Source organism: Rhinoraja longicauda, chromosome 9 (assembly GCF_053455715.1).
Source record: "Rhinoraja longicauda isolate Sanriku21f chromosome 9, sRhiLon1.1, whole genome shotgun sequence".
NCBI classification, from domain to species: Eukaryota; Metazoa; Chordata; class Chondrichthyes; order Rajiformes; family Arhynchobatidae; genus Rhinoraja; species Rhinoraja longicauda.
The window spans coordinates 15,846,516-15,864,394 of record NC_135961.1 but is presented as its reverse complement, the minus strand read 5'-3'; the positions used below and the strand labels follow the sequence as shown (position 1 = coordinate 15,864,394).

Genomic DNA, 17,879 nt, shown 5'->3' with positions numbered 1-17,879 from the left:
AAGGATTGAACCACCTTTGTAATGAGGCTTTTGAGATATTGAAACATGATCTAGCTGCCTTAAAGCAGGAATGGTACAGGCAACACGATAACCATCAGGACCAGCCTTCCCGAGGCACTTAAAGAAGGAAATTGCACAAGGAATGAATTTGCAGGAGGCAGTATCAGGATTACAGAGTTTGTGTTCAAGTGCAAAATGTCCTAGACAACACATAAGAATGGTATTTGTGGGTGGAAGGTTGGGGCAGTGGGTAGTGATGGGTGCTGCTTAAACTTATCATTTAACATGACATCTGCAGTGTTCAAAAAGAGGACCTGTACTTTGCTGGGTTTGGGAACCAGCATTTCAACATTTTTAACTCCGAATCTTTCCAGGATACTATTAGAAATATATATCCAGGTTCGAGTAGTCACTGCATGCAAATACTGAAAGTAAGTCACTGATGGCTCTTTTGACTGGGCCAACAATCACTTTTGTTTTGTTAGAGATAGCAAGAGCCAGAATGAGTAACTGCTTTGGTTCGCACAGCTGGGTGGTTCCCACAATGACCATAAACCTGGCCAATCACATTGTTCTAGATTAACCAGGAACATCTATAAATTGCAAAAGTTTCATTTTGATTAATGTTCAACTCATTTGTAACCATTAAAATAAGCAAATTGCAAGTATTGATCAGATTTCCAAGGAAGTGCAACTATTGAAGCTGCCTGACCTCATTGTATCTAAAAGCTGCTTAAAAGTTAGTTGTGGGAGATAAATATTCTTCCTACAAAGCTGTCTAGTATGAGGCTTAAAGGTTCTCAAACTTATGTGCTTTCTCTGCAATTACTTTTGGTCCATGACCATTAGGTGATGCACCCATGTCCTATTGAGCATAATATGAATTGAGCTTGTTAGGTGAGTGTGCTAAAATCCTCTTGTGTTGAAAATGCTCTTTCAGAATTTTTATTCTTTAATATACTCCAACATACATACACAAGCCAGCTGAGGGAGAAAAGGGGCCTTTAAAGATCAATGTGATCGAATACGAGTGTGGAGCCCTAGGAGATGGCAAAGCGTAAATAAATAGTTTTCATCTGTATTTACCGTGGAGAAAATCACAAGAGCTAGGGAATTCCGGGAAGAAAATATTTATGTTTTAAAACATGCCTAGATTGAAAATTGGAGGTGCAGGTAGTCTTAAAGTGCAAAAGGTGAATAAATCCCTGGAGCCTGACCAGGTGTATCCGATGAAATTGTGGGATGGTAGGGAAGAATTTGCTGGGGCCTGTTAGAGATATTTGCACCACCATTAGCCACGGGTGAGATACTGGAAGACTGACTAATACTGTGGACTTTATTTAAGAAGGGCTGCAAAGACATGTTAGGAAACTATAGCCAGTGAGCCTAACATTAACAATGGGAAAGTTGGAAATTCTAAGAGACAGAATGTACCTGGAGTTGGAAAGCCAAGGACTAATTAGAGATAGTCAGCATGGCTTTGTGCATGAGAAATCATGTTTCACATATGGTTGAGTTTTTTGAAGAGGTGACAAAGAGGATTGGCAAGGGCAGGGGAGCAGACATTATCAATATGGACTTTGGCAAGGTCTTTGACAAGGCCCTGCATGACTAGTGGGTTTGAAAAGTTAAATCACATGGCATCCAAGGTGTGCCAGACATTAGGATACAATTGACTTGGTGGTAGGAGTCAGAGGGTGGAAGTAGAGGGTTTTTCAGATTAGAAGCTTGTAACCAACGGTTTGCTTCAGAGATCGATGCTGGGTCCATTGTCGTTCATCATCTATACTGACGATTTGGATGAGAATCTAGTTGGTATTTTTGGTAAGTTTGTGCTGACACCAAAATTGTGTGTCAATTGTTGGTGGTATAGTGGACAGTGAAGAAGGTATCTAAGTTTACAAAAGGTATGGCAGCTGGAATGGCACAAGGGATAGTAGATTACACACATCACATTCAAGGAACTGTAGATCCTGGAATCTTGAACGTACACAGTCTCCTGAAAGTGCTGATACTTGTGGACAAGGTGCTGAAGGTGGTGTTGGGCAAGCATGCCTTCATCGGCCTGGGTACTGAATGCAAGAGTTGGGATATCGTGTTATAACAGTATAAGACATTGGTGAGACTTCACTTGGAGTATCAAGTGGAGTTCTGGCCACCCAGCTGTAGGAAGGCTGTCATTAGGTGGAAAGGGTGCAAAGAAGTTTTACGTGAAATTTGCCAGGACTTGAGGGCCTGAGCTATAGAGAAAAGCTGGGCATGCTAAGACATGGAGGCTGAGGGTTGAACTTTTAGAGGTATACAAAACCAAATGGGGAATAGATAAAGTCTCAATTCAATTTTTATATAACTCTGCATGAATTAAAATACTTCAAAAGATCTCACAGCAATAACCTTTGAACAAATGGAATTTTAAATTTAGGTTTCTGACCTTTCCTCTGCAGACAGAGCGCACACAGTCCAAAGATTGTCCTGTCTCCAGCTGGAAGGCTCGACATCGCTTCATTTCCTGATCCCAGAGCTTTACTGCACCTCCTTCTTTTGTCCTTTTGGCATGAAAGGGTCATCCATATTACAGTAAATTTTATGAACAGCAAAAATTTATATTTAGATTATGGTAATAGAGATATTACAGATTATGGTAACTGCAGAAGTTTTAATGGTGAGGGATTTCAACTTTTGCAATATTAATGAGGATTGCCATAGTGTTAAGGGATTACACGAGGTGGAAATTTCAAAGTTCATTGAGGACAGCCTCCTGTCCCACTACTTCAATGGTCCTACTTGAGACGGGACGGTACTAGATCCAATTCTTCCATACAAGTGATTGAAGTGTCAGTCGGCAAGCACTTTGGAGGTAGTGATCACAACTGTAAGATGCAAGTATTCACAAAATACTGGAGTAACTCAGCAGGTCAGGCAGCATCTAGGAGAGAGGGAATGGGTGATGTTTCGGGTCGAGACCCTTCTTCAGACTAATGTCGGAAATCAACATCAGTCTGAAGAAGGGTCTCGACCTGAAACGTCACCCATTCCCTCTCTCCTAGATGCTGCCTGACCTGCTGAGTTACTCCAGCATTTTGTGATTCCTTCGATTTGTACCAGCATCTGCAGTTATTTTCCTACACTGTAAGATGCAAGATAATTATAAAAAGTGATTAGGATGGTCTTTAACTTGACTTTCTGTAACGAGGAATGCCAATTTCAGCATCATTATACAGCTGCTTGCCAGGAAAATACTGGACCCGATTGAAATCAAAGGGTAACCTGTACATGAATCTGGAAGAAGACAGTGAGGTCTTAAATGAATGCTTCTATTCCCCAAGAAGAAAGAGTTTATAACTAAAGATTTTGGGGAGGGGGAGAATGGTTTTATTCTAGAGGCATTAAATGTCTTAGCAAACATAAATGTGGATCAATTGCCAGGGTCTGACGAGATGCATCTTAGGCTGCAATGAGAGGCAAGGATGAACTTGGCTGGGACTCTGACAAAGATTTTTAAACCATCACTGGCTATTGGTGAAGTAACAGAATATTGGAGGACAGCAAATGTGGTTCCTTTCTTACAGGATACTAGTCTTGATTAAACAGGGCATAGAAAACAAGAACAAGGAATTTATGGTACAATTTAATAATACACTAGTGAGGCCACATCTGGAATATTGTGAGCAGTTTTGGTCACAACAGCACAGAAAAAAATGGAATTACTCTAGAGAGCACGTAGAGGAAACTTACCAAGATGGAATGTCTCAGTTATGCGAGAATGGATAGAACAAAAGCAAATATAATTTTGAAACACTGAATTGGTATAGCTTTTGAATTTATATTCATCAATATAGATATAATGTTTTCGAGAATTATTCATATCTTGTTTTTTATGCAAATAATATTTGTAGGCCAAAGCAACATTTTTCATTTTTTTATTTAAAAAAAAATTCATTGTTTGATGTGGTTACATTTATCAGACTTGAAACATGTTTGGCACCCTTGATCTGGAAATGCCTATGTTGTGGGGTTTGAGTTTAAAGGGCAAACAGAAAAGAAATGAAAATAAAATTAGAGACATGTGATAGACTGAACACAAACCAAAAAGAGACCTTAACAAGCTTCAAAACAGGATATTAAGAGAAAATGTAAATCAATCATAATTCATCAAATTTCTTAAAAGGATTTTTAAGTTTCTTTTTGACTGTTTGTTCAAGCAATTTTTTTAGATTATAGTCTACTCCATTTGTCTAGATTAAGATGGCTAGGCCTATATGCAAGTGACACGAAGTCAGAGTAGGCAGTAACTATTCAGTGAAATTCAAAACTTTAAATTCTATATGATTATTTAATTATTTATACTTTACAATGTGCAGTTCACACAATGCAAACAATTGAGCCTTTCCTCTCTATTTCAATTGTAGGCAAATCACATAAAACATTGGACAGGTTTAAAAGGATATGGTCCAAATGCAGGCAGGTGAGATTAGTGTAGATGGGGCATCTTGGTCAGCGTGGTAAATTGGGCTAAAGGGCCTATTTCCATGCTGTATGGCTCTGTCCTTTTTGCAGAGTTAGCTTTTTAAATTACTCAAATGTCGTATAGGAATAATTAAGAAAGCCCCTAGAATTAACAGGACAGAAAGCTCACGAAGCAATAGGAGAGAATGGCCAAGTGTAATAGGAATCGATATGGAAGCTGAGATGAGCAAAGTATAAGAAATAAAGTGGGTGAGCTTGAGGCTCAGTTAGAGATTGGTAGGTATGACATTGTGGGGATTACAGAGACGTGGCTGCAGAAGGATCAGGACTGGGAACTGAATATTCAGGGTTATACGTCCTATAGAAAGGACAGGCAGGGGGGCAGAGGAAGTGGGGTAGCTCTGTTGGTGAGAGATGGAATTCAGTCCCTTGCGAGGGGTGACATTGGGTCCGACGATGTAGAGTCACTGTGGATAGAGTTGAGTAATTGTAACGATAAAAAGACACTAATGGGAGTTATCTGCAGACCTCCAAACAATAGCCTGGATGTAGGGTGTAAGATGCAGCAGGAGTTAAAATTGGCATGTAATACCACTGTAGTTATGGGGGATTTCAATATGCAGGTAGACTGGAAAAATCAGGTTGGTTCTGGACCCCACGAAAGGGGGTTTGTAGAGTGCCTCCGAGATGGATTCTTAGAGCAGTTTGCACTAGACCCTACCGAAGAGAAGGTAATTCTGGATTTAGTGCTGTATATATATGATATGATATGATGATAATGAACCAGATTTAATAAGGGAACTCAAGGTAAAGGAGCCGCTTGGAGGCAGTGACCATAATATGATTAATTTTAATCTGCAATTTGAATGGGAGAAGGTTAAACCAGGAATGTCAATGTGTTGCAGTTGAACAAAGGGGACTATGAAGGCATGAGAGAGGAGCTGGCCAGGTCGAATGGAAAGGGATCCTAGCAGGAATGACGGTGGAACAGCAGTGTCTGGAATTTCTGGGCATAATCCAGAAGATGCAGGATCATTTCATTCCAAAGAGGAAGAAAGATTCCAAGAGGAGTAAGAGGCAACCTTGGATGACAAGGGAAATTAGAGATGGAATAAAACTAAAAGAAAAGATGTATAAGATAGCAAAGAATAGCACGAAGCCAGAGGAGTGGGCAACTTTCAAAGGACAACAGAAGATAGCAAAAAGGGCAATACAGGTTGAAAGGATGAGGTACAAGCGACGCTGGCCAAGAATATAAAGGACAGCAAAAGCTTCTTTAGGTATGTTAAGAGAAAAAGATTAGTAAAGACAAATGTGAGTCCCTTGAAGGCAGAAACGGGTGAAATTATTATGGGTAACAAGGAAATGGCGGAAGAGTTGAACAGGTACTTCGGATCTGTCTTCACTAAGGAAGACACAAACAATCTCCCAGATGTACTAATGGACAGAGGAACTCAAAGACATTTGCATTAGACGAGAAATAGTATTGGGTAGACTGATGGGATTGAAGGCTGATAAATCCCCAGGGCCCGATGGTCTGCATCCCAGTGTACTCAAGGAGGTGGCTCAAGAAATTGTGGACACATTGGTGATCATTTTCCAATGTTCAATAGATTCAGGATCAGTTCCTGTGGATTAGAGGGTAGCTAATGTTATCCCACTTTTCAAGAAAGGAGCAAGAGAGAAAACAGACCAGTTAGCCTGACATCGGTGGTGGGGAAGATGCTGGAGTCAATTATTAAAGAGGTAATAACGGCGCATTTGGATAGCGGTAACAGGATTGGTCCAAGTCAGCATGGATTTATGAAGGGGAAATCCTGCATGACTAATCTTCTGGAATTTTTTGAGGATGTGACAAGTAAAATGGATGAGGGAGAGCCAGTGAAGGTAGTGTATTGAGACTTTCAGAAAGCCTTTGATAAGGTACCACATGGGAGGTTGGTTCTTGGTTCTTGGTGGTTGGTGAGCAAAATTAGAGCACATGGTATTGGGGGTAGTGTATTGACATGGACAGAGAATTGGTTGGCAGACAGGAAGCAAAGAGTAGGAATAAACGGGTCCTTTTCAGAATGTCAGGCAATAGAGAGTGGAGTGCCGCAAGGCTCGGTGCTGAGGCCGCAACTATTTACAAAATGATTTGGATGATGGAATTAGAAGTAACACTAGCAAGTTTGCGGATGACACAAAGTTGGGTGGCAGTGTGAACTGCGAAGAGGATGTTAGGAGATTGCAGGGTGATTTGGACAGGTTGAGTGAGTGGGCAGATGCATGGCAGATGCAGTATAATGTAGATAAATGTGAGGTTATCCACTTTGGTGGCAAAAATAAGGAGGCAGATTTATTATCTCAATGGTATCAAATTAGGTAAAGGGGAAGTGCAACAAGACCTTGGTATCCTTGTACACCAGTCACTGAAAGTAAGCGTGCAGGTACAGCAGGCAGTGAAGAAAGCTAATGGCATGTTGGCCTTCACAACGAGAGGATTTGAGTACAGGAGCAAAGAAGTCCTTCTGCAGTTATATAGGGCCCTGTTGGGACCACGTCTGGAGTATTGTGTGCATTTTTGGTCTCCTAATTTGAGGAAGGACGTCCTTGCTATTGAGGCAGTACAGCGTAGGTTCATGGGGTTAATCCCTGGGATGGAGGGACTGTCATATGAGAAAAGATTGGAAAGACTAGGCTTGTATTCACTGGAGTTTAGAAGGATGAGAGGGGATCTTATAGAGACGTATAAAATTATAAAAGGACTGGACAAGCTAGATGCAGGAAAAATGTTCCCAATGTTGGGGGAGTCCAGAACCAGGGGACATAGTCTAAGAATAAAGGGTAGGCCATTTAAAACTGTGAGAAGAAACTTTTTCACCCAGAGAGTTGTGAATTTGTGGAATTTTCTGCCACAGAAGGCAGTGGAGGCCAATTCACTGGATGAATTTAAAAGAGAGTTAGATAGAGCTCTAGGGCCTAGTGGAATCAAGGGATATGGGGAGAAGACAGGCACAGGTTACTGATTGTAGATGATCAGCCATGATCACAATGAATGGCGGTGCTGATTTGAAGGGCCGAATGGCCTTCTCCTGCACCTATTTTCTAAGTTTCTATGTCATCTTTCCCTGCATTCAAATGAAAGAAATGCAAAATCTCCTGTTGTTTTAGCTCATAACTACAAGCTACAGAGATTCAGAGGACTGGACTGAATTTTGAGGCTCTGCACTTAATAAGCGTAGTTACCTTTTTCCACTCTGCTTTAAATTAAATCTCTGTGAAGTTTCCTGTTGTGAACTTGGGATGTCTGAAAAGGAGTGGTTAGTTCTTAACAAGGAAGGGTGCATGCTAGATATAAATGTCTATGTCATCCAGCAAGTAGAGCCTGGAGCAGTGGGATGGGGTAACATTGGAGCTGTTAATGCCTAGGGTCTTGTTCTGGGATGCTGGCTCGTTGGTGGTTTTTATATGGGTAATACTGCTCTTCCCACTGGCTAACTCAGTAGCAGGTAGCAGGCTCATTAGAAACAGAGATCCCTGGTGAATGTCACAAGCTTGCCCCCCTGTGGTTGGATAACTTCATTATGTTAAAGGTGAGGTGTGCATTGAATTACTGTAGGCTGCTTTATTGATTGAAGGAAGTGCTTAGCCTCTCACTTTACCCAACATACAAATTCTCTCTAAAAAATAATACTTTCCTATTGAAATATACACAGTTCCAACAGGGCTTGACAGCATTATTGCAGGGATGATGTCGCTTCTGGCCAGGATGTCTGGAAGCAGGAATCACAATCTAATAAAAGGGGGTGGCCATTCAACATTGATGTTAAAAATAGATTTCTTCACCCAGAATGTAAATGATTCTTTGAGGGGTCTGGAGGCTCAGAAATTGAGTGTATTCAAGAAAGAGATTAGCACATTTTGGACATCAGGTCAAATTATATTGGTACAGGAAAAAGGCATTGACCTAAAATTCAGTCACGATCTTAATGAATAATGAGGAAACACATGGGTTTAAATGGCCTACTTCACATTCTATTTCATATGTTCTTATGTACCATCCTGAGGATGATTTATGAAAATCAATCAGCAAGATATTCATAATATAATCATGCTTCTGCCAAATACTAAGAAGCAGTTTAAAAATAATATACTGTACTTCTATTATAATAGTTATAACATCAGTAAAATAAATAACAAAACATCTTACGGTCTTTCCTTGCCTCCAGTGACAATCAAGCCATCCCTTAATGTTGTGTACATTGTAAAAACGGGTCCTGTATGGGCTTTTGCTACAACTCGGATTACCATGTGATCCTTCCAGACATACACATCCCCATTTATGGCACCAGAGAAAGTAAGATTGTTCTATAAAAAAGGATTATATTGTGAAGATATTTATGGTATACTGTTTGTAGTTGAGGCTATCTCATGGAATAAATCGGATAAATTCTTGAGCTGGAAGATCGTTACCCGACATCAGTCTCCAATTTGTTCCTTGATGTGTAACCTGCTCACCTGGTTTAGACAGCAATGCTATCAGCATGCTATCTTAACTGTTTTAGTAACAAGAGAGTCTAGAGATATCACGCGAGTCTCCAGCCTACAGCTCATACCATGGCACTGTGGGTGCAGCAGTCCCATGAGTTTAGACTTTCGACTTTTGTCTAAAGCTCTGTCTGTGCAGTATGAGCTGGGAGTCATGTCTATGAGCCATATGAGCTATGTCTACAATGCCTTTGTTCGGCTTAGAAACGGACAAATCATTAAATTAATAAATAAATAGTGATTATATATCAAACATTTAAGGAAGAGATAGATAGATTTTTGATTAGTAGAGGTGTCAGAGTTTATGAGGAGAAGGCAGGAGAATGGGGTTAGGAGGAAGAGTTAGATCAGCCATGATTGAATGGCGGATTAGACTTAATGGGCTGAATGGCCTAATTCTATCATTGATTCTGATGGGCCAAATGGCCTATCACTAATAACATGATGTATTTATGTCAATCAGGCAACAGAAGAGGCCAAATTGATCAGAAGGTAGTGGGGGGTGAGGGAGGATGGGGTGTATTTTGCAATTAGAGACAAAACTGAGGAGCTATTTATTCACAAAATGCTGGAGTAACTCAGCAGGTCAGGCAGCATCTCAGGAGAGAAGGAATGGGTGAAGGGTCTCGACCCAAAATGTCACCCATTCCTTCTCTCCTGAGATGCTGCCTGACCTGCTGAGTTACTCCAGCATTTTGTGAATAAATACCGTCGATTTGTACCAGCATCTGCAGTTATTTTCTTAAACTGAGGAGCTACATCATCAACGGTAGATGGAGTTTATAGATACAGTATGACAAGTTTACACAAGCAGTATCCATAATTAACGTGCAGAAAAATATTTATAATGGAGAAAGAGTACACACATGTCAGAGCTTATGGGGAGATGGCAGGAGAATGGGGTTAGGAGGGAGAGAGAGATCATCCATGATTGAATGGTGGAGTAGACTTGATGCGTCAAATGGCCTAATTCTACTGCTATTCCTTATGACCTTATGAGTGACCATAAAGTGGCACAATACAGTAGTTTTGTGGACTGGCACATAGATATAGGCTACTTAATCTATTTCATAGCTTATTAAAACTTTGTATGAAACACAACATCAATGCTCCTGCTGAAGAATTCTTGTAAAATCAGTTTTGGATTAGAAAATCTAGAAGAAAACATAACTTGATCTTCCAAATATGTACATCTATCAGTTTATTTACATAATTCTAAACAGTACTTACTGCACCAAAGGCAACAGATAGCATGGTTTGCATCTTTGCATCATCCACAGTCCCAATAATCCCCTTTTTTGAAAGCAATGCTCCACCAGCTAAGGTCCAAAATTTTATATGCTTCACCCCCACAGATACAAATTGTGTGTCCGAATCTGGGCGAAACTCAACCACAAAAATCCTCTCGCTATGGGCTGCTTTGCTAGCAACTTTGGCACCTAAAATGAAAGAAAATCAATACTTCATTAGTGAACCAGGTTTGTTATATCTATGCATTTCTGTAAATCTTTGGTTTCAGGTAGAACAGAAAAAGTTTATACTTGAAACAATCGTTTCCTGTCTTTTATCTAACTAAAGCAAAAACGTTATGCACAATAGATAATGGTTTTATATTTTTACAAAGAAATATTCTTTTTCAGGGGTTACAAATTAATCCTGTCTCCTTACACATGACCACATGTTATATCGTTTGTTCTTTAGTTGGTGACACTTTAAAAGTTTTCATTAAAACAGCACCTCTAGAAAACTTCTAAACACACTTCACAAATACAAATATAAATACAAATATAAATATAAAGATAAAATATAAAAAGGGCCAAAGTAGAGAAAATGATTAAAGTCTTTGCATCTGAACAAGAGAGATGAATTAGTGGCATAAACAGAGGTAAGTGGATTTGATGTAGTCATCATTACAGAAACATAATTCTGAGGTAATATCTGATTGCATATGATGATAATAAAAAGTAGTGAGAAATGACCTTATTTCATGTGATCAAGTATTAAATATAATCAGGTCAAACTAAAGAATATAGGTAAAAATAAAGAATCTAGGTTAAAAATAAAGAATAAATAAATTTTGTTAGTTACCTATGGATGATAAAAAGATCCATCCATAGCTAACTAAAGTTCAGGGGGATAGCAGGTTTAAAAAAAAAGGCTAATAAAGTTGTGAAGAATATTACTACAGATTATCCCCAGGTTATGGCAGGGTTCTGGTGTGAGTGGGGGATTGGGGCGTGTGCAGGGGGGGTGCGTGTGCGGCGGGGGGGGGGTGTATTTTGAGGTTTGTGTGGGTGTGGGGGGGGAGCAGATGCAGGGGGAGGAGCGTGGGGGGGAGCATGTGAGGGAGTGTGGTGTGGGGGTGCGTGGTGTGTGTCAGTAGGTGTGTATGTGGAGGGATGCATGTGATGTGAGTGGGGGTGAGTGTAGGTATGTGTGGATGTGTATGTATGTGTGGATGTGTGTGTGTGCATACGAGTACGCATGTGTATGTTATTCTATACTATTAAGCAGCATTTTCACCATAAAAAATAAAGTAGTGATCAAAAAATGAAAGATGAAATATTTACAATTCCTGGTAAAGGTCAGGAACCGTCAAATCCTTTAACTTACTGTGAAGCTGGCCTCGGTATTTTAGTTAAGGCTGTTTCTGCATTCTCGGCCTATGATCTTTGCAATTTTCACTTGCATAGTAAGCAGACCTCCTAACATTTGATTTTACAAATTTATAATATTGATGTCCAAAATTCAGAATTTCTACATCAAAATTCATAATATGGCGTGTAATGCAACTTTTCAGCAAATAAAAGGTATGCACGCCAAATGCGCATTCAAGTGTGAAAAATGACTATTATTTCCAACAGTCTGTAGTTCTTCGACTACATGTACAATGTCAGGCCTATCGTGAGTATATTCTGCTATTTATAGAAAGGTATAAGAGATACTTTTTGCAACACAAAGAAAAAATTGTTTTGTTTTGTTTTTTCTATTTTGCTTTTTCCTTACACATCCCAATTCTCTTGGTATTGAATAAAAGAACAATGGTCATAAATTGTATGACTAAGTTATGAAGAAAGAGTTGATATATGCGACCCGACTAAGCATACGGAAGTACTTGTTGAAGTAAATTTGCACATTAATTGACAATCATCCCAAAAAGGTGGTAATTCGCTTTTCTGCTGTGTTTTATATTTTAACCCCGTCTTGATTAATTCATATAGTTATATAATCTTGCACTTAAATTTAATATTTATTCATTACAGTTCCACCACTGATTTTCTAGCACTCTTGGTTCTAGAACTTTGCTGGCTTATCCAGCTGGCCAATGAGGACGGCTATGGGGATAGATGTGTTGGCTCCAGCTGGGCTGGAGTTCCAGAGCCCCGGCCGCAGGTTGCAAATTCAACCCACCAATCGGCCATGGATGTCCCGATGAGGTCGAGATAGGCTGCCACAAATGCTGGAGTAACCCAGCGGGTCAGGCAGCATCTCAGAAGAGATGGAATGGGTGACGTTTCGGGTCGAGACCCTTCTTCAGACTGATGAGATTGGCTGCCTTGCCCAGCCTAGGTGCCACATTTTCGGGGAGACTTCTAGGTGATTTCTCGCGGAACCCCTAGTGACCTCTAGTGGCCGAATTGACAAATTGCAATTACCGACTGTTTTCCAGAAAAATGTGAGACGAAATCGGAATGGCAGAAATGAAATAAGAAAGCGGAAACTTTCCGCCAAATTTGGAAGGGTTGGGAAGGGTGTGTAAGGTTTCATGGTTGAAATTAAAATTAGTGTTATAATCAAAAGGTACTCTAAAATATCTACAAGAATATACAGCTGCTGCCTGAGAGCGCCAGATACCTGGTGTTTGATTCTGACCTCAGGTGCTGTCTGTGTGGACCTGTCCGGTTGCTCCAGTTTCCTCCCACATCCCAAAGACATGGCTTTGTAGGTTAATTGGCCTGTGTAAAAAGCCCCTAATGTGTAGGGAGTGGATGAGAAAGCGGGATTACATAGAATTGGTGTGAACGAGTGATTGATGGTCGGTGTGGACTTGGTGAGCTGAAGGGCCTGTTTCCATACTGTATCTCTAAACATAAAAAGACATGCCTATCATTTGTACTGAGGATCCAGATCAAAAATCTGGAAACATACACCTAATGAGCAAACTCCTATATTACTCTTGTTGATTCATTTAAAAATCTATCAAGCAGATCAAAAAAACAATGAGGATAAATTTCTTGCTAAGATTTCTTACGTTGATGTGTTGATGACATGGCATTGGTGCTGTATTTACATATTATTTGCTTAAATGTATTTGTTATATGATAAAGGTCAGTGGCTATTGAGAATGAAAAAAAACCCATATCAATTATAATATTCTTTAAAATTTACCTTCTTGCCATCTCCAAATAATGATAGTATGTTCAGGATCGACACCCACTGATAACAGCAACTTGCCTGTAGCACTGAAGTTAACATAGCCGACACCCTTATTATGAGAACAACGTAGGATAGAAAGTGTCTGCTTGCTTATGACATCCCACACATGAATGGATGGAGTTGCTCCTGGTAATTGTAAAAATATATGCATTAAAATTAAACTAGGAAAAAGGACAATAAATACATTGAAAACGTGAATGCCATTTTTACCAGCTTACATAATATTTTGTATTTATTGGTTGCATCCAATCTGCTACAATACATTCACTCTCTACCGATCTAACTCAATAAGAAACATAAACTGAATGTTTATTATCCAAATGCTTTCTACTACTAAGCATAGGAACAAATTGAACAAAACCATTGTCTGCACAACCACATGTATCTGCACTGTGTGCAAATACATAATTAGTTTCACAATGACAAGAGGATCAGTGAAGCTGCACAAATAAAAATAAAGACAATGAAGGGCTGGGGGAAAGGTGCAAAGGCTGATATAGCCTTACCTGATGTGTCTGTAATATCACCTGCATTGAGACAGCAATTGCAAATGAGGAAATATTGATCCAAGATATACTGTACCCACACATGATGAATCATTATACAACAGTATCAAAGGAGAAATATTGACAAAAAATAAATAAGCAGAATGAACACAAGGTAAAATGTGTTTTAATAAAAAAGCAAAAGTCTGTTTTGAAGTAAAAGAATAATGACAGATATTACATTGATGAAACTATTGTAGGATCTGGACTTTAATAAATGGCAGTTTCAAAGTAATTGCTATATATTTTATACATCTTAATTGTACGATGACTGAACAGTAATCATTGCATTTAAATAGTTGTTGCATTATAAATATAAATAATTGAAACTAATAATACTTAAATTACCACAAAACATAACTCCGAGTCCAATAAAATGATTGATCATATTATTCTGCATTTTCTTACCTAATGCACCATTAATGAAACTTCTAATGTAATTTTCTAGTATATTTGTCTTCAGTGGTCAGTATGCTATATTACTTGATTCACGTAAGGGGATTGTAATTATTAAACATCTTGGAAAGCATGAACAATTTGTCATTGTTCAGGAACTGGACCAAAGTCACAGAGCATTGTCCAGAGATGAGAAGTAGATATATAAAGTTATATTTCATTCCAAAATGTAGATCCCTATTCATCTATATTGCATAAGCAATCACTGTGAATCAAATGTGATTGCAGGCTAGCCTGCCACATTTACAAGTTGCGCAATAGCTAATAATATGTTTTTAATGGAGTTCTCTAAGTAAAATATCAAAGCAAAACTATCTGAAGAAGGTCAGCAAAGTTCTCCAAGTTTGAATCAATATTTATTTTTCTATCAATACTAAAAAAAGAGTATCTGGTAATTTCACTGTCGTGGAATTTTGCTGTGCAAAAATTAGCAACATGTCTTCCAACAGTGACTGTACTCATTGGTTGTGAAGCAAGTGGAGATGTTCACTGATTGCACAATGTTCAATTCTGTTTGCAACTGCTCAAGGAATGAACCAGTTCACATCTCCATCCAGCAAGACCAAGACAACATTTAGGTAGCAGATACCATTCACACACAGAAATGCCAGGCAATGCCTATCTCCAATAAGGGATATTCTAATAATTTAGTATTGACATTCAATGGCACTACACCTTAGACACATAGAAAAATAGGTGCAGGAGAAGGCCATTTGGCCCTTCAAATAGGCCCATTTGGCCCATAATCATGGCTGATTGTCTAAAATCAGTACCCCATTCCTGCTTTTTCCCCCCATATCCCTTGATTCCTTTAGCCCTAAGAGCTAAATCTAACTCTCTCTTGAAAACATCCAGTGAATTGGCCTCCACTGGCTTCTGTGGCAGAGAATTCCAGATTCACAACTCTCTGGGTGAAGGTTTTTCCTCATCTCTCTCCTAAATGGCCTACCCCTTATTCTTAAACTGTGACCCCTGGTTCTAGTCTCCCCCAACATTGAGAACATCTTTCCTACATCTAGCCTGTCCAATCCTTTATGAATTTTATATGTGCCTATAAGATCCCCTCTCATCCTTCTAAATTCCAATGAATACAAGCCCAGTCAACCCATTCTTTCATCATATGTCAATCTCGCCATCCCGGGAATTAACCTGGTGAACCTACGCTGCACTCCCTCAATAGCAATAATGTCTTTCCTCAAATTAGGAGACCAAAATTGCACACAATACTCCAGGTGTGGTCTCACTAGGGCCCTGTACAACTGCAGTAGGACCTCCTTGCTCCTAAACTCAAATCCTCTCGCAACACAACAATAGACATTTTAGTATGTCAGAAGTGAATTTCCCACCATAGTGATCCCGGTAACCAAAATTATGCACTGTTTAACTGGACAGGAGCATCATGCAAAATGGTCTTTGAAACCTCAAGGTGAAAAATGCATTTGCTGCTAAGTAAACTTTGGTTTTGCTCATGCAGAGTTTAAATGTTTACAGTCATTCTGACTTTAGTATTTTAAGTTTCCAGAGAGGTGCTGGTTTCTTCATACTGTTGGAAGGGCATCACTTGAAATATCAGACAAGCGTAATGTCATGTGTAAAATGCGTCAAATATATATTTGTGTAATGTAAATATGAGATGTTAAGTGTAACTGTGTTTGGATTTACTTAACATCATTTATTCAGTATATTTTATTGTTCAGCCAATGCTAGTTTCTTGTGCTGGATTTCAGGTTTCAGGTCGGGCCGCTTCTTCAGACTGATTCAGAAGAAAGGGGTGATCACTTTGATGTGATTATATTATAGGCACCCTGTAGTCAGTGGGAATTAGAAGAGCAAATATAACATAGAGAAAATTATGTCAAATTAAACTAATCCCTTCTGTCGGGCCTCACTATTCACTGCATATTCATCTGCCTATCTGAAAGCATCTTTAAAGCCTCTTTTTCTGCCTCCACCATATAGCAGTGCATTCCAGACACCTACCACTTGGGGAAAAAAAACTTGACCCGCACATCTGTAAACTTTCTCCTTCTCATCTTAAAGCTATGGCCCCTGATATTTTACATTTTTACTCTGGAAAAACAATTCCAATTCTCTCTCCTAATCAATGCCTCTCATAATTTTATAAACTTCCATGAGGTCTTCCCTCAGCCTCCGATGCTCCAGAGAAAACAATCCAAGTTTGTCCAACCTTTCCTTGAAGCTAATATTTTCTAATCCAGGCAACATAATGGTGAACCTCTTCTCCCAAATCTCCACATCCTTCCTGTAATGGGTCAACCAGAATTGCACACAGTAATCCAAATGCAGCCTAACCAATGTTTTATAAAGTTGCTACATGACTTCCTGACTCTTATACTCAATGCCACAGCTGATGAAGGCAAGCATATCATATGCCTTCTTTATCACTCAACTTACATTATGCTGTTACTTTCAAGTAGCTATGGAGAGTGTTGTAGAATGGAGTGACCTCGGGGTACAAACACACCGTTCCCTGGAAGTACCCCCATGTAGGCAGGGTGGTGAAGTGGCACTGAGTCCAAGAGTTGGAGTGTCATGTAACGGTATACAGTTCTGGTCAACACACTATAGCAAGGATGTCATTAAACTAGAAATTGTGCAGAAAAGATTGACAAGGATGTTACTAAGAATGTAGGGCTTGAGTTATAGGGAGAGATTAGCTAGGCTGGAACAGCTTTCCCTGGGGCAAAGGACGCTGAGGAATGACCTTATAGAGATGTACAAAATCATGAAGTGTATAGATAGGATGGACAGTCATCATCTTTATCTTAGGGTAGGGGAGTCTAAAACTAGTGGGCATATAAATAAGGTGAGAGAGGGAAGATTTAAAAAGGAATCTGTGGGGACAGTTTTTTTCCCCCATGGAAGATGCTAGGTATACGAACAAGCTGCCAGAGGAGGTCATAGAAGCAGGTACAATACAATGTTTAAATAACATTTGGATAGGTACATGGATCGAAAAGGTTAAGAGGGACATTGGGAAAATGCAGATAAATGCCTTCGATAGGCATTGTGGTTGGCATGAACAAGTTAGGCTGAAGGGACTATTTGCACTCTGTAAGGAAATGCCTATTTCCATCCATGACTATAAGATAGATAAGGTGAAAAGTTTTCTCTCATTGGAAATTGTCTCTCATTGTCATTTGAATTCTCTTTCTTAAAAGGCAGCAGAATATTTTTAAGACAGAAGTTGATTTATCCCCTTGATTATTAAGGATTAAATCTGAGTAATGGATGCAGGAATGTAGAGTTAAGGTTCGAGTTAGATCAGCAATTAACATATTTACTGCTGAACCAGACATTGTGAACCAAAGGCCCTATGTTTGTTCTTAATTAGTATGCTTATAAAGTATGTGCTTGCAGTAACTAACGTTGCATCATAGTCATGATAACATTCCCAGTAAGGCTTTGTTCATTTGTCTTCTT

General features: G+C 39.3%; 1 protein-coding gene across 2 annotated transcripts in view; it reads right to left on the bottom strand.

The window, feature by feature from the left end:
* The window catches only part of LOC144596495 (echinoderm microtubule-associated protein-like 6), a 207,639-nt gene that overhangs the window by 23,388 nt on the left and 166,372 nt on the right, over positions 1–17,879 (bottom strand). Inside the window, exons 31-35 of one of the 2 annotated variants that reach the window (XM_078404836.1) lie at positions 13,941–13,961; positions 13,387–13,560; positions 10,228–10,436; positions 8,660–8,817; positions 2,432–2,546 (exon numbers count right to left, since the gene is read on the bottom strand). In XM_078404836.1, the coding sequence (XP_078260962.1) occupies positions 2,432–2,546; positions 8,660–8,817; positions 10,228–10,436; positions 13,387–13,560; positions 13,941–13,961 (677 nt within the window). The remainder of the gene's footprint in view (positions 1–2,431; positions 2,547–8,659; positions 8,818–10,227; positions 10,437–13,386; positions 13,561–13,940; positions 13,962–17,879) is intronic. The other variant, XM_078404837.1, reaches the window with a different exon arrangement.